The 27,964-nt window shown below is 47.2% G+C and overlaps 1 protein-coding gene across 2 annotated transcripts in view; it reads left to right on the top strand.

Annotated features, from left to right (window-relative positions):
- Positions 1 to 27,964, top strand: part of LOC139456394 (fibrinogen-like protein A) — a 68,684-nt gene that overhangs the window by 5,617 nt on the left and 35,103 nt on the right. The window contains exon 2 of one of the 2 annotated variants that reach the window (XM_071238085.1): positions 12,518 to 13,426. In XM_071238085.1, the coding sequence (XP_071094186.1) occupies positions 12,922 to 13,426 (505 nt within the window). In that variant the 5' untranslated portion in view covers positions 12,518 to 12,921. Of the gene's footprint in view, positions 1 to 12,517; positions 13,427 to 20,720; positions 21,220 to 27,964 lie in introns of those variants that run through there. The other variant, XM_071238086.1, reaches the window with a different exon arrangement.

The raw sequence follows: 27,964 nt of genomic DNA, 5'->3' as shown, positions 1-27,964 counted from the left end.
AAGAGGTCTTCATCAGCAGCAAATATCACGTGTCAAACTGATTACTGACTAAGAGGTCTTCATCAGCAGCTAATACCACGTGTCAGGCTGGTTTCTTGCTAAGAGGTCTTTATCAGCGGCAAATACCACGTGTCAAACTGATTACTGACTAAGAGGTCTTCATCAACAGCAAATACCACGTGTCAAACTGATTACTGACTAAGAGGTCTTCATCAGCAGCAAATACCACGTGTCAGGCTGGTTTCTTGCTAAGAGGTCTTCATCAGCAGCAAATACCACGTGTCAGGCTGGTTTCTTGCTAAGAGGTCTTCATCAGCAGCAAATACCACGTGTCAGACTGATTACTGGCTAAGAGGTCATCAGCAGCAAATAACACTTCTCTGATTACTGACCAGCTCGTCTAGCAGCATGTATCAGCGGCGATGTAGGCAATGTGCTTGTACCTTCACCGGGACGGAATCTACTGCTGAAGACAAATCACATGAATTGTGGACCGTGTTTCCAACAAACCTGGCATACTCGTATGTCCTCGTTCCCATGAGACACGTCCCCGGATCTGGAAGTCTGAATAACATATGACGTCATCATGACATCAGGTGGGCGGCCTCCTGTGAGTCTCTACTTAATCTCCTAATCAGGCCCTGTCTTGGTGTTGGTCGAGTCGCAAATCCTAATCCTCTCTCCCTAAACGTAATGGGGCATAATCTATAAATTTAGCTAACAAAGATAGTTAATTAGACGCATGCATTAGATATATTTTCTCTCATTGTGTAATGTTACAGCGGTAACTCTAATGAGAGTTGTTTTGTTTTCCTGACTCTAGATATGCATCAGTTTACATGTTTCAGAATAATCAATCACCACGATGTTGTACTTTACTTCTGTGATGGACTGGTTTTTGTACTTAAGTTATGTGGTGGACCCGTGTTGTACTCTAGTTATGTGGTGGACCAGCGTTGTACTCTAGTTATGTGGTGGACCAGCGTTGTACTCTAGTTATGTGGTGGACCAGCGTTGTACTCTAGTTATGTGATGGACAAGTGTTGTACTCTAGTTATGTGATGGACCAGCGTTGTACTCTAGTTATGTGGTGGACCAGCGTTGTACTCTAGTTATGTGGTGGACCAGCGTTGTACTCTAGTTATGTGGTGGACCAGCGTTGTACTCTAGTTATGTGATGGAAAGGTACAATGGGCGTGAGATGAAAGGGAGATTACGCCATCAGCACATGCACACACGCGTTTACAGTGTACATTATTGTTGGCACACTTACAGCACGATGCTGCTACAGACACGGTGACCTGTGTCCGGCTTTTGTGACACGGAGTAAGGATGTTATGGCGACCTGCTGACACCGTGTGACGTTCACTGGGCGGTGTGGGAAGTCGTCCCGGCCTCCCCCGGACACACACAATATAGCGTGGTGCGGCCATACCACTATCCACATACACACCTGCCGATCCCACTATCCACATAGACACCTACCGACCCCACTATCCACATAGACACCTGCCGACCCCACTATCCACATAGACACCTGCCGACTACACTACCAACATAGACACCTGCCGACCCCACTATCCACAAAGACAAGACACCTGCCGACGACACTACCCACATAGACACCTGCATACCACACTATCCACATACACACCTGCCGACCACACTACTCACATAGACACCTGCCGACCCCACTATCCACATAGACACCTGCCGACACCACTATCCACAAAGACACCTGCCGACCACACTACCCAGATAGACATCTGCCGACTCCACTACCCACATACACACCTGCCGACCCCACTATCCACATAGACACCTGCCGACCCCACTATCAACATAGACACCTGCCTACCACACTACCCACATAGACACCTGCCGACCCCACTATCAACATAGACACCTGCCTACCACACTACTCACATAGACACCTGCCTACCACACTACCCACATAGACATCTGCCGACCCCACTATCCACAAAGAACCTGCCGACCCCACTATCCACAAAGAACCTGCCGACCCCACTACCCACATAGACATCTGCCTACCACACTATCCACATAGACACCTGCCGACCCCACTATCCACAAAGAACCTGCCGACCCCACTACCCACATACACACCTGCCGACCCCACTACCCACATACAGACCTGCCGACCACACTATCCACATACGCACCTGCCGTCCCCACTACCCACATACACACCTGTTGACCCCACTATCCACAAAGACACCTGCCGTCCACACTACCCACTTAGACACCTGCCGACCCCACTATCCACATAGACACCTGCCGTTCCCACTATCCACATACACACCTGCCGTCCCCACTACCCACATACACACCTGCCGACCCCACTATCCACAAAGACACCTGCCGTCCACACTACCAACATAGACACCTGCCGACCCCACTATCCACATAGACACCTGCCGACCCCACTATCCACATAGACACCTGCCGACCACACTACCCACATAGACATCTGCCGACCCCATTATCCACATAGACACCTGCATACCACACTATCCACATACACACCTGCCGACCACACTACTCACATAGACACCTGCCGACCCCACTATCCACATACACACCTGCCGACCCCACTATCCACAAAGACACCTGTCGACCCCACTACCAACATAGACACCTGCCGACCCCACTATCCACATAGACACCTGCCGACCCCACTATCCACATAGACACCTGCCGACCACACTACCCACATAGACATCTGCCGACCCACCTATCCACATAGACACCTGCATACCACACTATCCACATACACACCTGCCGACCACACTACTCACATAGACACCTGCCGACCCCACTATCCACATACACACCTGCCGACCCCACTATCCACATACACACCTGCCGACCACACTACCCACATACACACCTGCCGACCCCACTACTCACATACACACCTGCCGACCTCACTACTCACATAGACACCTGCCGACCCCACTACTCACATACACACCTGCCGACCCCACTACTCACACAGACACCTGCGGACCCCACTATCAACATACACACCTGCCGGCGACACTACCCACATACACATAGACACCTGCTGACCCCACTACTCACATACACACCACACACGCGCCAGGAGAACGCACGGACGTGTATCGTGTCCAACTTGATATGAGTCGAGATATGTTTATGTGAACATAAATATGAATTATTTAGTTGCGTGATTAGTTTTCCAGAAAGCGTTAAATGACAAAGTCGAAGAAAAATTAGACTTAATCGGTCGGAAGTAACTTATCATGAATAAATTTGAATAGAAACACAATTTTCAAAACTTGTAATTGCCAGTTGTGTCGTGATCAGGTACCAACAGAGTTGTGTTTCCACTGTTTGGTTTCCTCAGGTCCACCTGGTTTCAGTTTCTACGTGAGCGCCGTGTCTGTGATCCCGCTGCTGACCATGGGGTGTGGTGCAGGTGGTGGAGCCAACGTATCTCCATCTCGTATACCGACAACATTGGCCACTCAGCCTCACTCCCCTTTGTAGCTCCATTTCACAACAGACAGGGCGAGTCATGTAAACAACATTATCTCAGTTCATCTTCATAGTCGGATATGCCAGGGGAGCAAGTACGCTCTACACCGGCTAGTGCTATCTCGGGGATCCTCTCACTAACACGGTGCACGGCTTTGGGATCAATTTTCTACAACAACGCAGACTTAGACGCTTTAGCACACGTGTATTTGTGTGCTCTATTATAACCCTTAATAAACACTTACTCAAGCAGTTGTTGATGCCAATGCGGAATAATGGTAATAACGTACATACTACCAGGTAGATTAGCATGGTAAGAAGGGTTACCTTCACAAGGGTTGTGATCAATGTCGATAATCTCCGCCTGCGTACTTGTGTGGTCTACAGTGTAAAACAAGAGCGCCTCTCAGAAACAGAAGCCTTACTTTGACCGCCTAATTGAGTTACATACGTTAGGGTTACCCAGATAAATGTTTTTGGCATATTTAATTACGTCAACCTCCTTACTCACTCTTTTGAAGTAAGAATCTTTTCTGGGAATATTTTGGCAAAAGACAAGAAGTCTGTGTGTCTGTTACCCGTCTGACGTGGAGGGGAAACTCAAGTGACGAGAAACTCCAGGCATTGTTGACGTGCAGATGGTTGAGGTCGCGGAGGACCCGCGTGGCCTGACGCAACACAACGCTGGCAAGCTTCTGCTTTGTGACATAATGTAGATGTAGGCACATTGGAATCTGCCGTCCATACAGATGTGTGATGTATAGCCACCCCGAGTAGGTGGGAGAGTCTACAGGCCCTGGACGCAGAGACCGTGCTCCTGTTTACCAGTGTATCAATGTACTGGGGTATCTGTACAGTGACTGGACGCAGAGACCATGCTCCTGTTTGCCAGTGTAACAATGTATTGGGGTATCTGTACACTGACAGGATGCGGAGACCGTGCTCCTGTTTGCCAGTGTAACAATGTATTGGGGTATCTGTACACTGACTGGACGCAGAGACCGTGCTCCTGTTTACAAGTGTAACAATGTATTGGGGTATCTGTACACTGACTGGACGCAGAGACCGTGCTCCTGTTTACAAGTGTAACAATGTATTGGGGTATCTGTACACTGACTGGACGCAGAGACCGTGCTCCTGTTTACAAGTGTAACAATGTATTGGGGTATCTGTACACTGACTGGACGCAGAGACCGTGCCCCTGTTTACAAGTGTAACAATGTATTGGGGTATCTGTACACTGACTGGACGCAGAGACCGTGCTCCTGTTTACAAGTGTAACAATGTATTGGGGTATGTGTACACTCACTGGACGCAGAGACCGTGCTCCTGTTTGCCAGTGTAACAATGTATTGGGGTATCTGTACAGTGACTGGACGCAGAGACCGTGCTCCTGATTACCAGTGTAACAATGTATTGGGGTATCTGTACACTGACTGGACGCAGAGACTGTGCTCCTGTTTACAAGTGTAACAATGTATTGGGGTATCTGTACAGTGACTGGACGCAGAGACCATGCTCCTGTTTACAAGTGTAACAATGTATTGGGGTATCTGTACACAGACTGGACGCAGAGACCGTGCTCCTGTTTACCAGTGTAACAATGTATTGGGGTATCTGTACACTGACTGGACGCAGAGACCGTGCTCCTGATTACCAGTGTAACAATGTATTGGGGTATCTGTACACTGACTGGACGCAGAGACCGTGCTCCTGTTTACAAGTGTAACAATGTATTGGGGTATCTGTACACAGACTGGACGCATAGACCGTGCTCCTGTTTACAAGTGTAACAATGTATTGGGGTATCTGTACAGTGACTGGACGTTGGTCACGAAGTAGTAGAGTGGTCGGGGTGACATCAGGTCAGACATGATAAAGCTGTTTCCACCCAACTGGTCAAGCGTAACAACGTGAGCCGGACACATCACGTGCACTTTACAAACACATGCACAATAGCACACGCCAATGCCTTGTTCGGTTCCTTAGTCTACCATCGACGGTATATCTCCGCAAATGATGACTATTTTAAATTATACAATTGCAATGAAAAGGTTATATTAAAAGCATGTTCCAAACAGAATAAATGGTAGGTTAAAGAATCGTGTAGTTGAGTGATGTGCTCACGGAACAATGATGTCACCACGTGAATGCCGACTGCACCCGTCAACAAAACATCTTGGCGAGACTGCAATAGAAATTGAATACTTGCGTTCTTTCCCTATTATCATATTAGGTATTCTTTTGAAATGTGGAAGTCGCGATTACCACTAATTCCTATGTGTAACTATTGCCTGTAATCTGTCTCAAGTGCACCTAGCTTCTTCAGTGCCAAGCGGAACACAGCCGTAATGATTCGTAAGACGCCAGATCAAAATTCTGGCCCGAGCTCCAAATTTGTGCACTAATATGAGAGTCAACAGGCAGTGAAAGCCTTGCTGTTTGGCACGACACGTGAAATGTTTGCTCAGAGATTGTCCACAGGCCCATGAAGGCTGCCTATCGGAACGGGAACTGTGGCCAAGGTAGCCTGTGACACAACATTACATCATTACATTTGTAGCCGTGTCCCAAGTACGTAACACACTTGTGACTGTCTCTGTAAGCAGCTGTAACACACAATTGTCGGAGATTACCGAAGACTTGAACGCAAGATTATCATACAGGTTTTCACTCGCGGAAAGGATTTACTGTAAAACTAACACTGTGCTGAGTCAATGTTTGTGTTGGATGGAGATAATTAACAGATGTGCAGCAACCTGGACGTGTTTGTTTGGACGTGTAAATGTGCTAGTCGGTGGAGTGGGCTTTGCGGGGATTTGTTGCAGAAGGTACTGTACGTCTCACTTCACACCACAACAGACAGTCCCGTCTACACTTTCTGTCAATACATATACTCACGGTGTTTAATCATGCGGTGAAGAATATTCAAATGAATATGTCAACTATTTTTGTATTTTCGTTACATATGATCATGTAGGAGTTCACATTGTATTTTACAGGCTATTGTCTTGTCTGTGACTCATACCTCTCACAAAGTGCACGGTAGGACATCGACATCTCAGTTACACAGTGTATCTGTCAGCGTGTCGTACATCGTCGTCACAGTTACACAGTGTATATGTCAGTGTGTAATACATCGTCGTCACAGTTACACAGTGTATCTGTCAGCGTGTCGTACATCGTCTTCACAGTTACACAGTGTATATGTCAGCGTGTCGTACATCGTCGTCACAGTTACACAGTGTATCTGTCAGCGTGTCGTACATCGTCGTCACAGTTACACAGTGTATATGTCAGTGTGTAATACATCGTCGTCACAGTTACACAGTGTATATGTCAGTGTGTAATACATCGTCTTCACAGTTACACAGTGTATATGTCAGTGTGTAATACATCGTCTTCACAGTTACACAGTGTATATGTCAGTGTGTAATACATCGTCTTCACAGTTACACAGTGTATATGTCAGTGTGTAATACATCGTCGTCACAGTTACACAGTGTATATGTCACTGTGTAATACATCGTCGTCACAGTTACACAGTGTATATGTCAGTGTGTAATACATCGTCGTCACAGTTACACAGTGTATACGTCAGCGTGTAGTATATCGCCATCACACTGACTTAAGGTATATGTCAGCGTGTAGTATACCATCACAGTGACGTAAGGTATATGTCAGCGTGTAGTATACCGCCATCACAGTGACATAAGGTATATGTCAGCGTGTAGTATACCGCCATCACAGTGACGTAAGGTATATGTCAGCTTGTGATATACCGCCATCACAGTGACATAAGGTATATCTCAGCGTGTTGTACATCGTCGTCACAGTTTGTATGGCCTGATGGGGTCATTTCCATACATTCACGTTAAAGGTTTGCACATGCACGTTTAAAGGAGATTGTTGGTAAACACAGTGAAGTGCTTGACTACATTGATGGTCGACAGTGGCCCGGATTAGCGTAGGCCGTGTATCAAGTTACTGCAAGTGTCGCCACTGTGTTGTCTTGTGGCGGCCAGACGAGAGACGTGTATCGTTATCCCACCTGGTGCTTGGATCGTCTCTTCACCCTACCATGTCTCATCTAACCCATACTGACCCCATCCCTTTCATCGTACTCATCTCACCACACGTTTCCCACGTGACCCACCCCGTTTATCACCACACACACGACCCCCACCCTATGTATAACCACACACACGACCCCCACCCTATGTATAACCACACACACACGACCCCCACCCTATGTATAACCACACACACACGACCCCCACCCCGTGTATCACCACACACACGACCCCCACCCTATGTATAACCACACACACACGACCCCCACCCTATGTATAACCACACACACACGACCCCCACCCTATGTATAACCACACACACGACCCCAACCCCGTGTATCACCACACACACGACCCCCACCCCGTGTATAACCACACACACGACCCCCACCCTATGTATAACCACACACACACGACCCCCACCCTATGTATAACCACACACACGACCCCAACCCCGTGTATCACCACACACACGACCCCCACCCCGTGTATCACCACACACACGACCCCCACCCTATGTATCACCACACACACGACCCCCACCCCGTGTATCACCACACACACGACCCCCACCCTATGTATAACCACACACACGACCCCCACCCTATGTATAACCACACACACGACCCCCACCCCGTGTATCACCACACACACGACCCCCACCCTATGTATAACCACACACACGACCCCCACCCTATGTATAACCACACACACGACCCCCACCCTATGTATAACCACACACACACGACCCCCACCCTATGTATAACCACACACACGACCCCCACCCTATGTATAACCACACACACGACCCCCACCCTATGTATAACCACACACACGACCCCCACCCTATGTATAACCACACACACGACCCCCACCCTATGTATAACCACACACACGACCCCCACCCTATGTATAACCACACACACACGACCCCCACCCTATGTATAACCACACACACGACCCCCACCCCGTGTATCACCACACACACGACCCCCACCCTATGTATAACCACACACACGACCCCCACCCTATGTATAACCACACACACGACCCCCACCCTATGTATAACCACACACACGACCCCCACCCTATGTATAACCACACACACACGACCCCCACCCTATGTATCACCACACACACACGACCCCCACCCTATGTATAACCACACACACACGACCCCCACCCTATGTACAACCACACATTCACGACCCCCACCCCGTGTATCACCACACACACACGACCCCCACCCTGTGTATAACCACACACACGACCCCCACCCTATGTATAACCACACACACGACCCCCACCCTATGTATAACTACACACACGACCCCCACCCTATGTATAACCACACACACACGACCCCCACCCTATGTATAACCACACACACACGACCCCCACCCTATGTATAACCACACACACGACCCCCACCCTATGTATAACTACACACACGACCCCCACCCCGTGTATCACCACACACACGACCCCCAGCCCGTGTATCACCACACACACACACGACCCCCACCCCGTGTATCACCACACACACACGACCCCCACCCTGTGTATAACCACACACACACGACCCCCACCCTGTGTATCACCACACACACACACGACCCCCACCCTATGTATAACCACACACACGACCCCCACCCTATGTATAACCACACACACACGACCCCCACCCTTTGTATAACCACACACACACGACCCCCACCCTGTGTATCACCACACACACACATGACCCCACCCTTTGTATAACCACACACACACGACCCCCACCCTATGTATCACCACACACACACGACCCCCACCCTATGTATAACTACACACACGACCCCCACCCTATGTATAACCACACACACACGACCCCCACCCTATGTATAACCACACACACACGACCCCCACCCTATGTATAACCGCACACACGACCCCCATCCTATGTATAACTACACACACGACCCCCACCCCGTGTATCACCACACACACGACCCCCACCCCGTGTATCACCACACACACACACGACCCCCACCCCGTGTATCACCACACACACACGACCCCCACCCTATGTATAACCACACACACGACCCCCACCCTGTGTATCACCACACACACACACGACCCCCACCCTATGTATAACCACACACACACGACCCCCACCCTATGTATAACCACACACACACGACCCCCACCCTTTGTATAACCACACACACACGACCCCCACCCTGTGTATCACCACACACACACATGACCCCACCCTTTGTATAACCACACACACACGACCCCCACCCTATGTATCACCACACACACACACGACCCCACCCTTTGTATAACCACACACACACGACCCCCACCCTGTGTATCACCACACACACACACGACCCCACCCTTTGTATAACCACACACACGCGACCCCCACCCTTTGTATAACCACACACACACGACCCCCACCCTGTGTATCACCACACACACACACGACCCCCACCCTATGTATAACCACACACACACGACCCCCACCCTGTGTATCACCACACACACACGACCCCCACCCTATGTATAATCACACACACACGACCCCCACCCTATGTATAACCACACACACACACGACCCCCACCCCGTGTATCACCACACACACACGACCCCCACCCCGTGTATCACCACACACACACGACCCCCACCCGTGTATCACCACACACACATGACCCCCACCCTATGTATAACCACACACACACATGACCCCCACCCCGTGTATCACCACACACACACGACCCCCACCCCGTGTATCACCACACACACACATGACCCCCACCCTATGTATAACCACACACACACATAACCCCCACCCTATGTATAACCACACACACATGACCCCCACCCGTGTATCACCACACACACATAACCCCCACCCTATGTTTAACCACACACACATGACCCCCACCCGTGTATCACCACACACACACATAACCCCCACTCTATGTATAACCACACACAATAGACCCCCCCCCCCCCCCCCCCCCGTGTATCACCACACACTCACGACCCCACCCCCACCCCCACCCCACCCTATGTATCACGACACACACATGACCCCCACCCAATGTATCACCCCCACCCCACCCCCACCCCTTCACACACACACACACACACACACGAACCCCACACACACCTCACCCTATCACCCATCTGACCTGCTGGGCCAACCCCACCTCGCTTCCTTTATAGGTCCATCACTGTCATCCGCCAGATAGCCTCGCCCCACTCTGACACGTGTTGCACATTAGGACTTCAATCAGTTCCAGGGCACTGTCCAGCAATAAACATCTGCAGCCACCATACATCAGAGGGACTAGTACTGGTGGCGTCTCAGCTGTTGCAGGGTACAAGTGGGAAACCTCCTAGCGCCCTGCCAGACCTCCCTGCCACCCGCCCTGTGTAATTACGTATACTGTCGTGTCAGATGGCGCGACTCCCCTAGAAGTAGACAATTGCGCCTTGATTAGCCAGTTAATATTAGCAACCGACGGGGTAATTAGGATAACACACCCTAATTATCGTTTTTTTTTCTGATAATAAGGATGACTTTTTAAAAATTACAGTTAAAGTATAAACCTAATCTGCGCGCTCATCGCAAACCATGTAATTCCATCTGACACGATGAGGGTAATATATTATACATGTTTCCATACAAAACGTGGTCGACCTTGTGTGAACAAATCTTAAGACACTGATTAAAGGTATTGATTTATGAAAAAAAACAGATCCAAGTTTAGGTATGCATATGTATATTGATGTAGTCTCATGGAGCGCGGCGGAATTTCAATTTCACGATCACATTTTCATTTTCTTAACTGAAACGTTTGATCTCAAACTTCATTCGTCCTGGTCGTGATTTAAAGGAACGGTTAATAAAGTCTACGGGTAAGTGAAGGTATTAATGATACTAAATCGAAATATGAAGTTCAGAAACGGGGAGAGAATGTTATAAGTCTCCTGAATGTTGAACTGCTTTCCATAAAACATGCGGTAAGCCCCTTTGACAATAACATTTATTTACGTTAATAAACCCTCGTTGTTTAGTCTGGGGTGAGGATGAAGCGGCGTGTCAATATACCGCTCTTGTCATTGACGAACTGTTTTCAGCTAGTGTTTGTCTGAGGTCGTAAATATCCACTGGTATGCTTGTGTTTGTCCAATAAAGATTGATGTTGATTTCATAAATTGCTTGTTCATTCCAAAGCTTGTCAATTCTTAATCACGGCGTTTTTATTACTATGGCTCGACGTTGTGACAAGTCTTTATGGCCGGGCCTGTACCGCGTAACTCGCGCCAGGGAGGTGTATATTTCACACTGGTAAAGACAAGCAGACAGATGAAATGCGACTCACTAGCGGTCACCTGGCCGGCGGGTCTAGAGCATTCACGGCTAAAGTCCACGGCAACCGCTGTCACAATAGGTAGATTCAATACTGAAAACTTCAGGCAAATACCTTAACATGCCCTGGCCTTGTATCACCCTCGCCTGGCTGTGTTCCATAGATCGGAATAGTAACTTCATTAACGTAGATGTATTTGTGTTGTAATTGTATGCGAGGGCACTGCTACTGTGTAGAGATTGTCAAGTTAAGTAGATGCGATGAAACTAGCGATAGTAGGACGGATGAGTTAGTCGCATGTTGTGTCCTGAACGTGAAGGTATTGATCCCCAGCCGGGACCCTCCACCTGCGTGTAGCATGTCCCGAGCAGTTCATCAGTTGACGGTGGACAGACCCTGTGTTCCATCACACACGGTTTTCATAGCGCGTGTCAAAGGGAACGAGCGCGAGTATATGGGTTAATGTTCTGTCACTATTATGCCAGAATGAAACGTGTGTTCTGACTTTTGCTATTCCCTTTATATAACTGTTATCTGTTTGTCCACAGGTCACGGGGGAAAGAAGATGTGAGAATAGGAAAACCGGAGGCACGGATTAAGAGATAGCATCGTTTCCAGGATTATTATAAGGATTAATGCGGATTAAAAGAGACGAGGTCAGGTCACTGTCGGATTACTGTGGATTATTTGTCCTGATATTTAGTGTTTAGAAACGACACGTTTTTCGGGTGGTCCACCCATGGAAATTACAATGTCTCTGCTTTCATGAATTTCTGTGACAGTTTTATCAGTGAGGTGGTATACACGGGTGTGTGCTGACCCCGTTGGTGTTCATGTCAAGTCGGCGAATATCAGCAGCACTTTGGGATTATTGCCGTGCGTAACCTGTGTGGCGCGTGACCACTCACACTTTCCAACTGACAAGGAGATTACCCTTTACAAGGAGATCAAGATGAAGTCGAGTGGGTTGCTCCTGGGCCTCTTTGTGGCGTGTTTGTGTTTGACAGTTTTCGCTGCAAAAGAACCCAAGAAAAAACGGGGAAGGTGTAAATGTATGCAGAGGTTTCTCAAAGATGTAGACAAAATGATTGAGAGAAAAATGCAAAAACTCGAAGAAAAATATTTTCTTTCTGCAATCAGTGACAAAGACAACTCCAGTTCCATATCCAAACAGAACAGGCGGTGGTTGAAACTCAACGAAGATGTCCACTTCACCAAGGAAGCGTTGCAAACAATGAGCCACAACCTCCAGTTCGTTACAGAGCAGGTCAACTCGCAGAACCAGGACACGGAGTCTCTGAACGAACACTTTAACCAGCTGAACGGGTATGTGGCCAACTTGACCGGCGTGGTGGACCGACTTGAAAGAATGATGATGGCTAGGGGCAGTCTGGAGATGACCACATCCTCCACAAGTCCCCACGAGTCACCATCACCGGAGCCGTCCTACCCGAGACGTGAGTACACGCAGTTTACTTTAGATTTCACATAGCGGCATAGTTCGATGTGTGAGTACAGTGCTACTTCTGGAGATATAAACACTAACACTGGCTACATAATACGGGATAAGGAAAGACTTAAATCGACCATTAAAGGGGGTACCCCGCAGGGCGATATTGTACCATGCTTTGTTATTGAGGGTCTGAGAGGGAGACCAATGTCGGTCTTAACTGAGGGTCTAAGAGGGAGACCAATGTCGATCTTACCTGAGGGTCTGAAAGGGAGACCAATGTCGGTCTTACCTGAGGGTCTGAAAGGGAGACCAATGTCGGTCTTAACTGAGGGTCTGAAAGGGAGACCAATGTCGGTCTTACCTGAGGGTCTGAAAGGGAGACCAATGTCGGTCTTAACTGAGGGTCTGAAAGGGAGACCAATGTCGGTCTTAACTGAGGGTGTGTGAGCAGCGCACTGAATAAGCTCACCGTGATGGCCAGGGTTGTCGGACCGTGTGTAAACTAACTGAAAGAAAAGTGTCACACTGCTCTTCCAAAGTCGTCCGTTTTCTCTAACTATTACCTCTGCCAATTGGCACGAACATGATAATCTCCCCCAGGACCTCACAACCAAACATTCCTTAAAATCTCTTTAATACGGTCAGTGATTTCTTAAGAAATCCGCGTTTTTCGACTTTTGCAAATATTTGAAAATTGTTCGTGTCGACACCTGCGACAAGTTCGGAGGCAATTCCTCGACGGTGTTAAATGTTGATCTCTTCCTGGTATTTGTTGTCAAAACGTCATATTTCCGGGTGAAAGTGGCCGATTCTAAACAAAGGCGAGATTACCCCAGTTTCGGTGATGCTGTTCGGGGCTAATCATTGACTTTGTATGTTCGCGTCTTCTGAAGAGAGAATGGTGAACTTTTACCGAAATGGGTACTACTGTTACAAACAGGACTGTCAGGTGCTGTGTCATCTCACATCATGTCAGCTAGTGTCTGGGTGTTATATATCTAAACTGAGAGGGGCACGGGTGGCATGTAGTCATCATTGACGTGGTAGTTTTCCGCTCAGGCGTGGACGACACCTACGATCGTTGGATCCCAGCTTCGCCACTATTGTGATTGTAGTGTTTGTCAGAACCATCCCCGTGAGGTTTCTCTACCGTGGTAATCGTCAAGCGCATCACTTCGGACTCTCCTACCCCCTTTACCCCCACATCCAACCCCTCAACCCGCCCCATGAAGCTGGCAAGCCGTCATACAACTTGAATAGTGTTTAAATCGGTGTTGAACCCAACTCACTTTCATTAAAATATGCAGTTAATTCTAATACAAATTCAGAATACATTTCGTGTCTAAATTTGCTGTTTGTAATAGTTAGATGTATAAAAAGGAAACTAGCTACTTGGGAGACTATATGGGTGTTGATGATTATGACTGGGTCCAGCGAGTAAAGCGGTTGACAAGAGTATCTGCTTGATTGACAGATACAAACTTCGTTTTGTTTGTTTGTGGTTGTGAGCCACACTCAGCAATATTCCAGCTATATGACGCCGTTCTGTAAATAATCAAGTCTGGACCAGACAATCCAGTGATTGACATTATGAGCATCGATTTACACAATTGGGATATTCATGACATGCATCAACCAAGTCAGCGAGCCTGACCACCCGATCTCGTTAGTCGCCTCTTACCTCAAGCATTGGTTGCTGAAGACCTTTTCTCTACCTGAATCTTCACTGGTCAGACAGCTGCCCTCTCTACAAGTAATGATAGATAACTACATATACACAAGTAATGATAGCTAGCTATACCTATACAAGTAATGATAGCTAGCTATACCTATACAGGTAATGATAGCTAGCTATACCTATACAGGTAATGATAGCTAGCTATACCTATACACGTAATGATAGCTAGCTATACCTATACAAGTAATGATAGCTAGCTATACCTATACAGGTAATGATAGCTAGCTATACCTATACAGGTAATGATAGCTATCATTACCTGTATAGGTATAGCTAGCTATCATTACTTGTATAGGTATAGCTAGCTAGCTATACATATACAAGTAATGGTAGCTAGCTACATCTACACAGGTATTGGTAGTGAACTACATCAACACGATTGATGGTTGATGGCTACATGTTTGTTTGTTGTTTAACGCCGCGAGTCTGACCAACGATCCGTTCGTCGCTTCTTATGACAAGCATGTGATGCTGGATACCTGTTCAGGAACCAACAGTTTGAAACAAATGCAATGAAGACAAGTAACACTCCAAGTACTGACTCATCAGGTGCTGTCACTCATGTATATACCCTGTAACACGCCCTGCACCCACCTCACCGGGTGCTGTCACTCATGTATATACCCTGTAACACTCCAGGTACCGACTCATCGGGTTCTGTCACTCATGTATATACCCTCTAACACGCCCTGCACCAACTCATTGGGTGCTGTCACTCATGTATATACCCTGTAACATGCCGTGCACCCACCTCACCGGGTGCTGTCACTCATGTATATACCCTGTAACACGCCGTGCACCCACCTCACCGGGTGCTGTCACTCATGTATATACCCTGTAACACTCCAGGTACCGACTCATCGGGTGCTGTCACTCATGTATATACCCTGTAACACGCCGTGCACCCACCTCACCGGGTGCTGTCACTCATGTATATACCCTGTAACACTCCAGGTACCGACTCATCGGGTGCTGTCACTCATGTATATACCCTGTAACACGCCCTGCACCAACTCATCAGGTGCTGTCACTCATGTATATACCCTGTAACACGCCGTGCACCCACCTCACCGGGTGCTGTCACTCATGTATATACCCTGTAACACGTCCTGCAGCAACTCATCGGGTGCTGTCACTCATGTATATACCCTGTAACACGCCGTGCACCCACCACACCGGGTGCTGTCACTCATGTATATACCCTGTAACACGCCGTGCACCAACTCATCGGGTGCTGTCACTCATGTATATACCCTGTAACACGCCGTGCACCCACCTCACCGGGTGCTGTCACTCATGTATATACCCTGTAACACGCCCTGCACCAACTCATCGGGTGCTGTCACTCATGTATATACCCTGTAACACGCCGTGCACCCACCACACCGGGTGCTGTCACTCATGTATATACCCTGTAACACGCCGTGCACCAACTCATCGGGTGCTGTCACTCATGTATATACCCTGTAACACTCCAGGTACCGACTCATCGGGTGCTGTCACTCATGTATATACCCTGTAACACTCCAGGTACCGACTCATCAGGTGCTGTCACTCATGTATATACCCTGTAACACGCCCTGCACCCACCTCACCGGGTGCTGTCACTCATGTATATACCCTGTAACACGCCCTGCACCAACTCATCGGGTGCTGTCACTCATGTATATACCCTGTAACACTCCAGGTACCGACTCATCAGGTGCTGTCACTCATGTATATACTCTGTAACACGCCGTGCACCCACCTCACCGGGTGCTGTCACTCATGTATATACCCTGTAACACGCCGTGCACCAACTCATCGGGTGCTGTCACTCATGTATATACCCTGTAACACGCCGTGCACCAACTCATTGGGTGCTGTCACTGATGTATATACCCTGTAACACTCCCTGCACCAACTCATCGGGTGCTGTCACTCATGTACATACCCTGTAACACGCCGTGCACCAACTCATCAGGTGCTGTCACGTCAGTGCCCGGGTCTACATCCGCCTTGGCGGGGTTTGTGCGTAGACTGCCATTTAAATTCACTGCGTTGGAAACCGTATGCAACCTGTGAAGCTTCGGGTTTGAATGGATCTTCAGCAACCCATGCTTGTCGTAAGCGGCGACTGACGGGATCGGGTTGTCAGGCTCGCTGATTTGATTGACGTATGTCATCGTATCCCAATTGCGTTGATCGATGCTAACGATGTCAGTCACTGAAATATCTGGTCCAGACTTGATTATTTACTTACCGCCGTCATATAGCTGGCATATTGCTGGGTGTGGCGTTAAGCAACAAGAATAAGATGCGTCCTGTTACTGCTCTTACGAATTAGTATTTAAGTTGGGGTCTCAACGCTACTTTATTTCTCATGTGTTACATGTCAGTAACCAAGGTTTATTAGACGTTTATCAAGGATCATGAACGGGATGAATTTGGGATTCGAACCCACGGCCATCGGCATCATAGTTTGCATTTAAACCACAATAGCACTACTAAAGTTTATTAACAAGCATGTTGAACAGTATCTCCACGTTACTTGTCAACTGTGTATGTATATCCTTACCCACGTTTGAGATGTCATTCTCTCAGCAAGCACCGGTCATAGCCTGGTAATCATTTCTTGGGAAAGTGCTATTTAGAAAAGCAATGTATGTTAATTTGAGTGGGGAGATAAGTGTCTGCACCATCGGGGGAGTGTAGCACATTACATCCCGCGCTCCCGAGGTTTAGCCATGCACTCATGCACCGCCAGCCTGACCTACATCGTTGATTACGTCATTTCCGGTGCAGGGAAGTGAGGAAACACAGTGGTTGGGAATGGTGCTCTTCCACAGGAAAAGCAAGAGTTGTGGTACTGACACCGAGCGCCACCTGGATAGGAGAATGAGGATGTAGAGACGTCGCCACGTGGGCGTCCAGAAGGGGGAGCCCCGGGCTGGTGGGCAGTCTGTTGATTACAACTGACTTCATGTTTGTTTCTGAGTTAACTGAGGACTTGCAGTGAGCCGCAAAATGTGGAAGACGCTTCGGTTACTACCTACAACGTCATTTCAACCGCGTAATGATTGCAGCATGTTCGACCAACTCTCAAATGCCTGACGGAATAACGTCGTTTGGTTGTAGTGTGTGTTATAGAACAAATGAGACAAACACATGCGTTATGTAGGATGCGTACATCCATTTTGTTATCACCGCTACGACCCATGACAACCCGCAAGTGTTACTACAACATCACTGGCCCACCACTCGTGTACCAGTAACACAGTTGCGTCTGTCTTCACCTCCAACCACCACAGCCTGTAGTAATCTGTATGGTGTTACTACATCACTGGCCCACCACTCGTGTACCAGTAACACAGTTGCGTCTGTCTTCACCTCCAACCACCACAGCCTGTAGTAATCTGTATGGTGTTACTACATCACTGGCCCACCACTCGTGTACCAGTAACACAGTTGCGTCTGTCTTCACCTCCAACCACCACAGCCTGTAGTAATCTGTATGGTGTTACTACATCACTGGCCCACCACTCGTGTACCAGTAACACAGTTGCGTCTGTCTTCACCTCCAACCACCACAGCCTGTAGTAATCTGTATGGTGTTACTACATCACTGGCCCACCACTCGTGTACCAGTAACACAGTTGCGTCTGTCTTCACCTCCAACCACCACAGCCTGTAGTAATCGGTACAATGTTACTTCAACATAACAGGCAGATTAAGTAGAAAAGGGATGCTAATTTGACTTGTCTGTGTGTGTGTGAGTGACGAGAGCGCGTCTGTTAGTCACTTTCCACCAGCACATCCTTGCCCACGTGATTCTCAAGGCCTACTTGAGCTGGTATCCCCAGTGAAACAAAGTCCAACAAAGTCAACAACTCGGTTTGGTTCCGTGGTTCTATGACTTAGGCTGCATAATTGTTAATACACTCATTCGAAGGACGCCTGCAGAGGAACGTACCTACTCTGGCTCTGGTTCTATTTTCATGGCTATATGCTATAGCTTTGTTACCACTGCAGGCTAGCTTTTTACGAACGGACACTTACAATAATTACGGGGAAGCAGCTTGGCTCAGTGGCCAACTTACTCCGAGATGACACACCTTTCCCTGCACCTCAGTATCCTACGGGTAGAAGACGTGTCGGCATTTGTTCACATCATTAAGTGTTAAGTCAAGACATTGGCCATATAAAGCGGTCTCTTTCAGCAACTGCATGGTTTGCTGTGGCCAGAGTTTGTTATTTACCAACGGTCGTGATTTAGGCTAGCAGGTCATTGAACAACAACGTTTAGCACATAGCCATGCCGATTTATTGGTGAAGGCGGATAGGAAGGTAGGAGGTTGCAGATGATGGCTGCTGTGACTGGTTATTGATGTATGGTACACGACGCACAGGTCAGTGGGGAGGCCAGATCGGTGTCACGACACACAGTGGCCGTCAGTTCGTGGGCACAGCTCATCTCGACAGTCGCCTGGACCCCCTCTGTCGACACCCTGCCCGGGGTCACATAATTACCCTGACCCCCGACGAAATTAATATCATCCCCCAGCGATCCCGAAATATGTTTCAAAAATGCTGACGAACACCCCGTGAGAAGTTCCAGAATAGACACACATTGGACGATAAGACGGCGCTATGGCAGTTTGTTAGTTTGGTGGGTCTAAGTTTAAAGTAACAGCGATCTTATCTGTAAACATCATCCTTCAAACATTGACAATATTGCTTTTTAAGTATACACCATTAGAGTCAGCCACCATCGGGCCGTCTCAGTTGTAGTAGGTACGGGGAGGAGATGGGGTTGGCTGGGAAGTGGGGGGGGGGGGGGGGGGGGGGGGGGATGCCGTGTCGTTTGGGAGGATGTGGCGGTGGGCGGCGGGAGGGTGTGTGTGCTGGCTGCTGGATCTTATGACTCACTACTGACTGAAAACAGTATGTTACAGTACGTTGGGCACTATACCCTAAACTCCATGTTGACGAGAGGCATTCATTAAACATACTAGTACTAGTGCCAGTTGATACAAGTTTAGTGATATATTAACTCCTTCCTGGCGGGCGTAGCTATCGCCGTGGCATCATTTAGAGGCCATACATGCACATGTGGTCTGTGGTGTCAGTTATTTTATTGTAATTGTCTTTTTGTTATACATACAACACTTATACCAACCTGACCTACTTCGGGTCAGGTAACCTTGCCTGTTATCAGCCATCTTTTGCCCGGTCACCTAAATGGGTTGCGATATTTTAAGTTCACCATAACCTTAATGATGCTGGACGTTAACCACCCTCCCCGTCATCAACGACTTCAGCAGTGTCCAACAACAGCAGCTCCATCCTGGACACTTCCAGGCTTCTCCAGCCTGGAGAACACGTGGTTTCATTACACACACTGATTCCAAATCTCAGGCTATAATCATCAACATGCGTTAATTATTAAATATCCATTGTTCTACCAGCATTTGTAGAGTTAATGTGGAGTGTTAGGTTACCATCTCCTACAAGAGTTATCAGGAAATGACCCCTGCGAATGGCAAGAGGTCTTTAGTTCCAACACGCTGGTCACACAATCACCAGTAGAGTCAGTGTTTCGTTATTCACGCATCAAACTCAAATGATGGCGGGTGTAGTATACGTCCTTGCTGTAATCCTGTCTGCTGGAGAACTTGCTGCACACAAGGGACAGTTTCGGACATTCAAAAGTGAAGTGGACATTCTCAGGTCGGACTTCCGTTCCGAGACGGACTTATTAAAACGGGAGATGAAAAATGTAACCACTCAATTGGCAAAGGATATGTTGCAGTATAAAATGTCTCGGAGGCAGAAGAGCCCAAGGGGGTTAAGTAACAAGGTTATAGATGACTGGCTGATGAACATAGTGAGGTTTATGTCCAGTGTGGACAAGAGGATTACATCGCTAGGGACAGCTAGAGAGTTATGTGACGATAAAATCGAAACATGGATGGGCGAAATTGATGAAAGACTTGAGAAATTGGAGAACATTACAAAAAGAAGGCATCGTAGTAAGAAAAGGAACAGGACAGAAGCAGTGAACAAAGCCATTCCTAGAGGTATCATGTCATGTTATTATACTTAGTGCTTCCACGCACGATCTGCCTGCGACCTATTAGCATGCGCGCTTGTGCCTCCAAATGTGTGTCTGCTGCGAATACAATCAGATATATTCCCGTACACAATATTAGTTATGCACGTGATGCGGTTACCGCAGTGACACACATAGTAATAGGTGTTGTTGCGTTGTACAAAAGCTGTGTATATTTCCGTATTTCATTTGATTTTTCAAAATAAGCGTTTCGTGTAATTGCTTTGAAGTTTCCCACTATATGTAATATTCGAATAGACACCATCTTTAGCTGGTAACACGAGGCCAACACAATAATGGACACAATAACACCTTATGTCTACAAATGATGCCCTCACTCACTCACATGGTTCCTCCGACTCCAGATATAACCCTCGTTGATGGTCGTTAACCTTATTGAGGACTTGTCGGAGTTAAGGAATGAGTTTGTACCTGATACTCACTGCTACGTAATCAATGTAGGATAAGGTTACCGCGAGTTGTGGTTTCTGCCACCTCTCTTCCTCTTTCACCATTGCGTTGGAGTTAAATATAATTACATTCCCCTCCCACCAAACAGACGGGACAGACAGCTGCCCCAACACCACCCCTCCAGCCACCGCACGTACAGGTAGACGCCTCCCAACGAAACCCCCAACCTCCACCCCACCCGTGTCGACAGACGTCTTTCACGTATAAAAGATAAGCCTTGTGGCGCGCTGATATAGATGTCTGATTCCACGTTAACCTGGTGTCCATCTTGTCAGAAGTATCTTTGCGTTGGAAGGCAGCTCTGTGCATTTGAGTTTGTCTCCCAGTCGTGCCAGTGCAGATGATATTCCGTCCGGTCAAAAGGCGAGATTTGATAAATGGACAACGCGACTTCCAAAACTTAAAGTTGAATTTATCCAGTTCAAGCAAAATTAACAATCCAGGTCGCCAACTCAGTTATGTCCGAACCATTTGTATTTAATACACTCTCTGATCTCGGAGATATAAGATGGCTGTGACAGGGCATAAACTCACTGTTGACACATGCGAACAGGAAGCCCCGTCATGACCGCCAGTCGTACACGACACTTAGCTGGCCAGCAGACGGGTGCATGGCGCCGACAAGATTTTGGTAGGAACTGCGTAGACACACGTGTGTGCTCGAGACGTCTAACTGGCTGTTTCATGGAGTATATTCATATGGTACATGTCGTTGTGACACAAATGCTGCCACATAATTTGTCCAGTATTTACAAAGGTATGAATCACGACTACGCTACTAGAGTGATGGCTTGAGAATATTCATTCATTTATCTCCCGCATCTTATCGCATTCAAGTCAATGTAAAATGTTATCACCAGGAGGTTTGGACGCATAAGTTATGTATTAGCGACGTCAGTCCGAAAATCCCTGGTAACTTAGGAGTTCAACATAGCCATACATCTTTGAGGTGCCTTTTGAAATATTATAGCCGAAAACGTTTGATCAGAATTGTTTTAAACAGACTCTTCGCCCTCTTCTCCCACCCGCGCAATAATCCCTTGAAAAGTAGTTCTTATTGCATTGTATATTTGTATATTGGTTTAATTACCGGAAGTTGATGCGGATGGCTACATAGCTGTGGTGAGGCCCGGTCGGAAGTTGTACTATGGCTGGTTAAGTACGCTGTGTTGTGTATGCCGTCACATCGAAGGTAAATTAAAGTACTACCACAATGAAAATTCATTTGAAAAAATATCCTAATTATGCTACCAAGTTCAACTGTCCTTGAAGTTGGCCTTGTGACCTTCCTGCCCTGGTGACCACGTAGTCCACTTCGCGCGGGGCTTCATGTACCATTCTACTGAAATGTTTAAAATATGCGATTTGACAGGTTTGACGAGGATTTACGAGCGATGTGTGGAGCTTAAACCACCAACACATCACGGCATGTGGTAAACCCTAACTCTCCAACATTTTCCCTTGTTTACTCATAGTTTATATAATGTAATGTATACCCGCTGGGACGCTACTTAATGCAGGTAAATACATCCGCTGATATGCGCGCCAAGACGCAGTGGGAGGATGTATCGTCACTACATATACCTCGCCATTGTGAAGTTGATCTGTCATCTTGTCCCGATGTGTCCACTGTGTGTCCGTACTAGTCTGTACATGACGTTCCCCTGTCCCGGCTCAACCAAGGAGCCACTTATCTATGTACCGCTTCACGATAACCATAGGCATCTGCTCCTGTGAATCGGATATACAGCGTGCTAAATACCGACTGTACCTCCTTCGCACATATATATGTGCCTTTGTCAGGTGGAAGAGTTTTTAGCTCACCTGAACTTAAAGCTAACTCAGGACGTTGTTCTTGCCCTGCCCGTACCTAGACTCCTGAAACATAGCCACTGGGACACCGTGGAAACGTACCTAGACTCCCGACATATAGATATTGGAACACCGTGGAAACGTACCTATCCTCCTGAAACACACACACTGGAACACCGTGGAAACGTACCTAGACTCCTGCAACATAGACACTGGAACACCGTGGAAAAGTAACTAGACTCCTGAAACACATACACTGGAACACCGTTGAAACGTACCTAGACTCCTGAAACATAGACACTTGAACACCGTGGAAACGTACCTAGACTCCTAAAACACATACACTGGAACACTCCGGAAACGTAAACTGTGTCGATTTCAAGGAAATATTCGTCATCACGAGACTCAATACAAGTAATAGAAACTAGGACGTAAATACCATTTGGAATGGCTATCGAGGCTGTAATACTTTTCGTCGTCTTAACTTGATAGATGGAGTGTCAGCATGTATTAACGTTACAGCGGTTGCAAAACAAACTTGAAATAAAACCGATGATGAGAGTTGCACCAGAAGGCGACAACACAGAGCGGGTTAGTGTGTACCAGTAGTTGTACCCTGACATCTAGGAGTTCTGTAGATCTCGTCAAGGTGTTCTGCGTACTTTTGCTTTAACAAGACCACTGGCGCAGCGTGGGTATGCACTCGAACCATAGCCAGCAATAATGACACTTAGTGAAATAAGTTCTACATATGGTGAAAACATTGTAGCATCAGATACTCTCACACTCAAGGGCGTCACACGCGGCGCGCACCAGTCTACATGCCGACTCCCCTGGCGGCAACATTCTGGTTGTGTTGGATGACGGCCAAGGGAAACAACTCTAACTTGCTGAAAGCAGATCACGACCTTGGTAAACTCGGAGATGTTTTCCGACAATCAAAATACAAGTATTTGTTGCAGTAAGGTGCGCGAGGTAAAACTGGTTAATAAGGGATAATATGTTTTACAACAACCCCAAGAATCTCTAAGTTTTAAGCAGGTGTAAAAATATTTGTTGATGTGTCGTCAGATCTCGACAGCCTGAAGGAGTTGGCGATAGTACCAGCATTTTGTGAGCTCGTGCTACAACCTTAACCGCTAAGTAGATCCACAGTTTTCATGAAAATTGTTGCTGGCTAATACTTCAATATTGTGACTAGGGGAGAACCATGTTTTGTCGTTTCCTTGGTTTTCAAAGGCTAGGGGGCGTGACGTCTCCAGTAGTCATTTGTTATCTTAAATGTTTGCTACAACTGGGATGTTGGTCCCTGAGCTCAACAGTTCTGTTTTGCGAGCACCGTGTTTGCATATTATGGAAACACAGAACGTTTCCTACACAAACAGGTCACTTTGGACCTAATCCTTGATTTCACCGGCCACATTAACTCGTGCAACAGTACCTCGTCCAAGCGGACATTTCTGGGCTTTAGTCGACATAATGCTGAAGCCTTTTTCTGTAGATTGCTAGGGGTCGTTAAACTAGGCGCAGTTTTGATAAAATTGATAGCAAAGCACTTACTAGCGGTGTTGGGTATAAGTAATCTTCAGTACATTTATTACACTTTTGATGGTGTGATTATTTCAACTTTGTCATGAATGTAGTCATCGGACTAAATACCTCGTAATGCAGCGATTAATCGTGGCACCCAGACGTGGGGGGCATCCTACATTTCTGCCTCTTCTGTCACTCTCCTTTCCACGCTAGACATGGAAACCACGCTGATCACATGGGCGGTTGAATGGAGCAGTGCATGTACAGTTCAACACTGTCGCTAGTGATATTTCAATGGGATTCATTGTGTCTGTAACTGTAGTTAATGTTCCGACATTCCGATACCGAATGTACGGATGTGTACAATGGATTGACCGGTTAAGGAGAAATAATTAATTCTTGATAGAAACGTACCAAATTGTTGTGATGACGTCATTACCGGTGTGATAACGCTCACAGGAGTTGAGAATCAATTCCAGCTAAGTTACCACACATCAATCATTTTGTGCTGTGCAAGATTAAACCCTTCTCGTCAGAGTCATCAACTGCGCTCTGTTCTACTGACAAGTGTTCAACTGATCATATCGTATAATCGGCGGTGAAAAAACTATTAAAGAGTGGTTCAAATGTAATAGTTATCGGTGAAATCACGCGTTACATCTAAGACAGTTGCAACTCCCATTTATCATGAAGTCATCATGGATCGCGAAGACTGAGCGAGTAATACTAGGAAAGCACACTTTATAAATAAAAACAGCTCCCCCCTCCCTAGTTAGCGCCTAATGTGCTGAAGTCGGACTGCCTCACCCGAGCGCGCACCTGCCGTTGCCAGGTCGTGTAACCCTGCAGAGCCTACTTTCACGCGCCCGGGAAGGAGAGGTACATTTTTGCCAGGTTTCAGTAATCGTACATCACTACACGTGAAATATTATGTAATTTTACCTCCGAGTTGTGCAACCATACATAATTATTACGTCTGCATGATTATCTCTAAAGCACATGTTCCAGGAATAATGTTAAACAGTGGCTGGAGTATCTTCCCTAGCTGTTGCGGCTGACATCGTACATGGCATAAAGGAATTTGACTCGAGTAATGAATCGTCCTAACCGACAACCGAGGAAACAGATGGAAGCATATTACTACTGTCAAAGATACATTTATGAAGTGGTTATATCTCCCGTCACGCACTGACTGTCTGCTGACATGAAGCCCCTCCCCTCTGACACTGCTGTCCAGGGTTATTTACACGAGACATACCACCAGACGCAGTCGGGCTAGGTTATATGTTTATTATGGCTTATCCGACATGCATCTAAGCGGTGTTTCCCTCCTTAATCTGCCGCGAGCCTACTATAGCCATTCCGGCTGCCATGTCCACTTGACCAGCGTTATATACTGACCATCTTATCTCCTGACCTGTGCAGTAAACACGTACTATCTACAGGCCTGCCACGGTCTTTGTCCTCCCTGCATTGATCTACAAAACTACTGTTGCCCAGTCGCCAAAGATGCCAAAAATCAGTATGCAGAGTTGCTTCCCTTAGGCGTGCCAGAAACCTATGATCGTGGGTTCGAATCCAAAATTCGCTTTGATCATGTTTCTATATTTCTCAGCACCACATCCTACTCGTTGGTTTCACCAAAATGGTGAACGTGTAAGACCTGCGTCTGAGACCGGCACTGCAACTCACTCACTCACTCCTCTACAGGAGACCACGCTAAGTTGTATGGGGTAGAAGTTGATACACAGCTGGCTGGTCGTTCTCTCTCACAAATATGAGTTTAGTGTCGTAAGCTCTATCACGGCTTTGAGCTGTACGAGTTGTAACGTGATGGTTGGCAAGGTTTTTTCTTTGCGTGACATTCGGAGTAACTTGAGGCCACGTTCATTTCTGTTGTGGTTTTGTGGTCGTCCTTGTATCTTTATTTTGGCGCTGCAAAAAACGTTCCCCACACAGAGAAAGTTTGCTGCGATCTGTGCAGCATACACATGAAGGCTGTGTTGGCCACTATCCCACAACCATGTGTCGTGACGACACTGAGGCCGACTTGTTTCCCCTGTTTGTATAGCGGCCCCACTGCTCTGTGTGCTCTGGCCAGACACGGAATTTGATACCATGTTTAACATTGATAAAGCCAAGCATTTGCTGACAGTCGCGTTGTAACGCCGGTTAAATCCTAAAAGCCTAATCTATCGCAAGCGATCAACGACGTTTCCCATCTAGTTGCCCCTGGCTAGTCGCCCCTATCTTAATTGCTATTTGACCACTCTATCAAAGACCGTCCAGCCCGCTGCGGGCTAGTTTCACAGACACTCTACTCGTCGTGCGCTCAAGTCTCCGTATAGATCCCTTACCTGTATGGACTTAATAACGTGCACAGTTTATGACAAAGCTTAAAACTGGCCTATTTACAGATCGTGAAAGGTGTTGGCTTATCATTCAGCTTTCAGTTTATGAAACCGAATCGGCAGTTAGTGCTCATGGCAGTTTCCAGTGATCTTTGGAAGGGTCGTAAATGGCGATAGTTGTTTTGAATGACCATGTCTTTGAGTAGAATGGGATACTAATTGTTATCAGGATTACCTGGATATTTCCAGAGCTTTACCGATAGCATTGTATAGCGCTTTGATTGCCCGACTGAAGCTACTCCACATCGTGTGACAACGTGCATTATGGATGTGTGAACTCGCTCGCGGCTTATCTCCCGAAGCTAATGCATGCTATTTGATAATTATTAATAACTCATTCATATTTAACAGTTTCTAAAACACTGATAAGACGAACACATCTCTCTGCGAATGAGATAATGTAATTCGTATCACATGTGGCTATAGACATGTAAGATCAGTTTTCATGTAGTTTGTTGAATATATCAGTTTTAGCACCTGTCTCCA

The sequence above is a fragment of the Haliotis cracherodii genome, unplaced genomic scaffold, assembly GCF_022045235.1.
Source record: "Haliotis cracherodii isolate W230 unplaced genomic scaffold, xgHalCrac1.p SCAF_11, whole genome shotgun sequence".
Taxonomy (NCBI): domain Eukaryota; kingdom Metazoa; phylum Mollusca; class Gastropoda; order Lepetellida; family Haliotidae; genus Haliotis; species Haliotis cracherodii.
The sequence above is the reverse complement of the archived record's forward strand: the minus strand, read 5'-3'. Positions and strand labels throughout refer to the sequence as shown.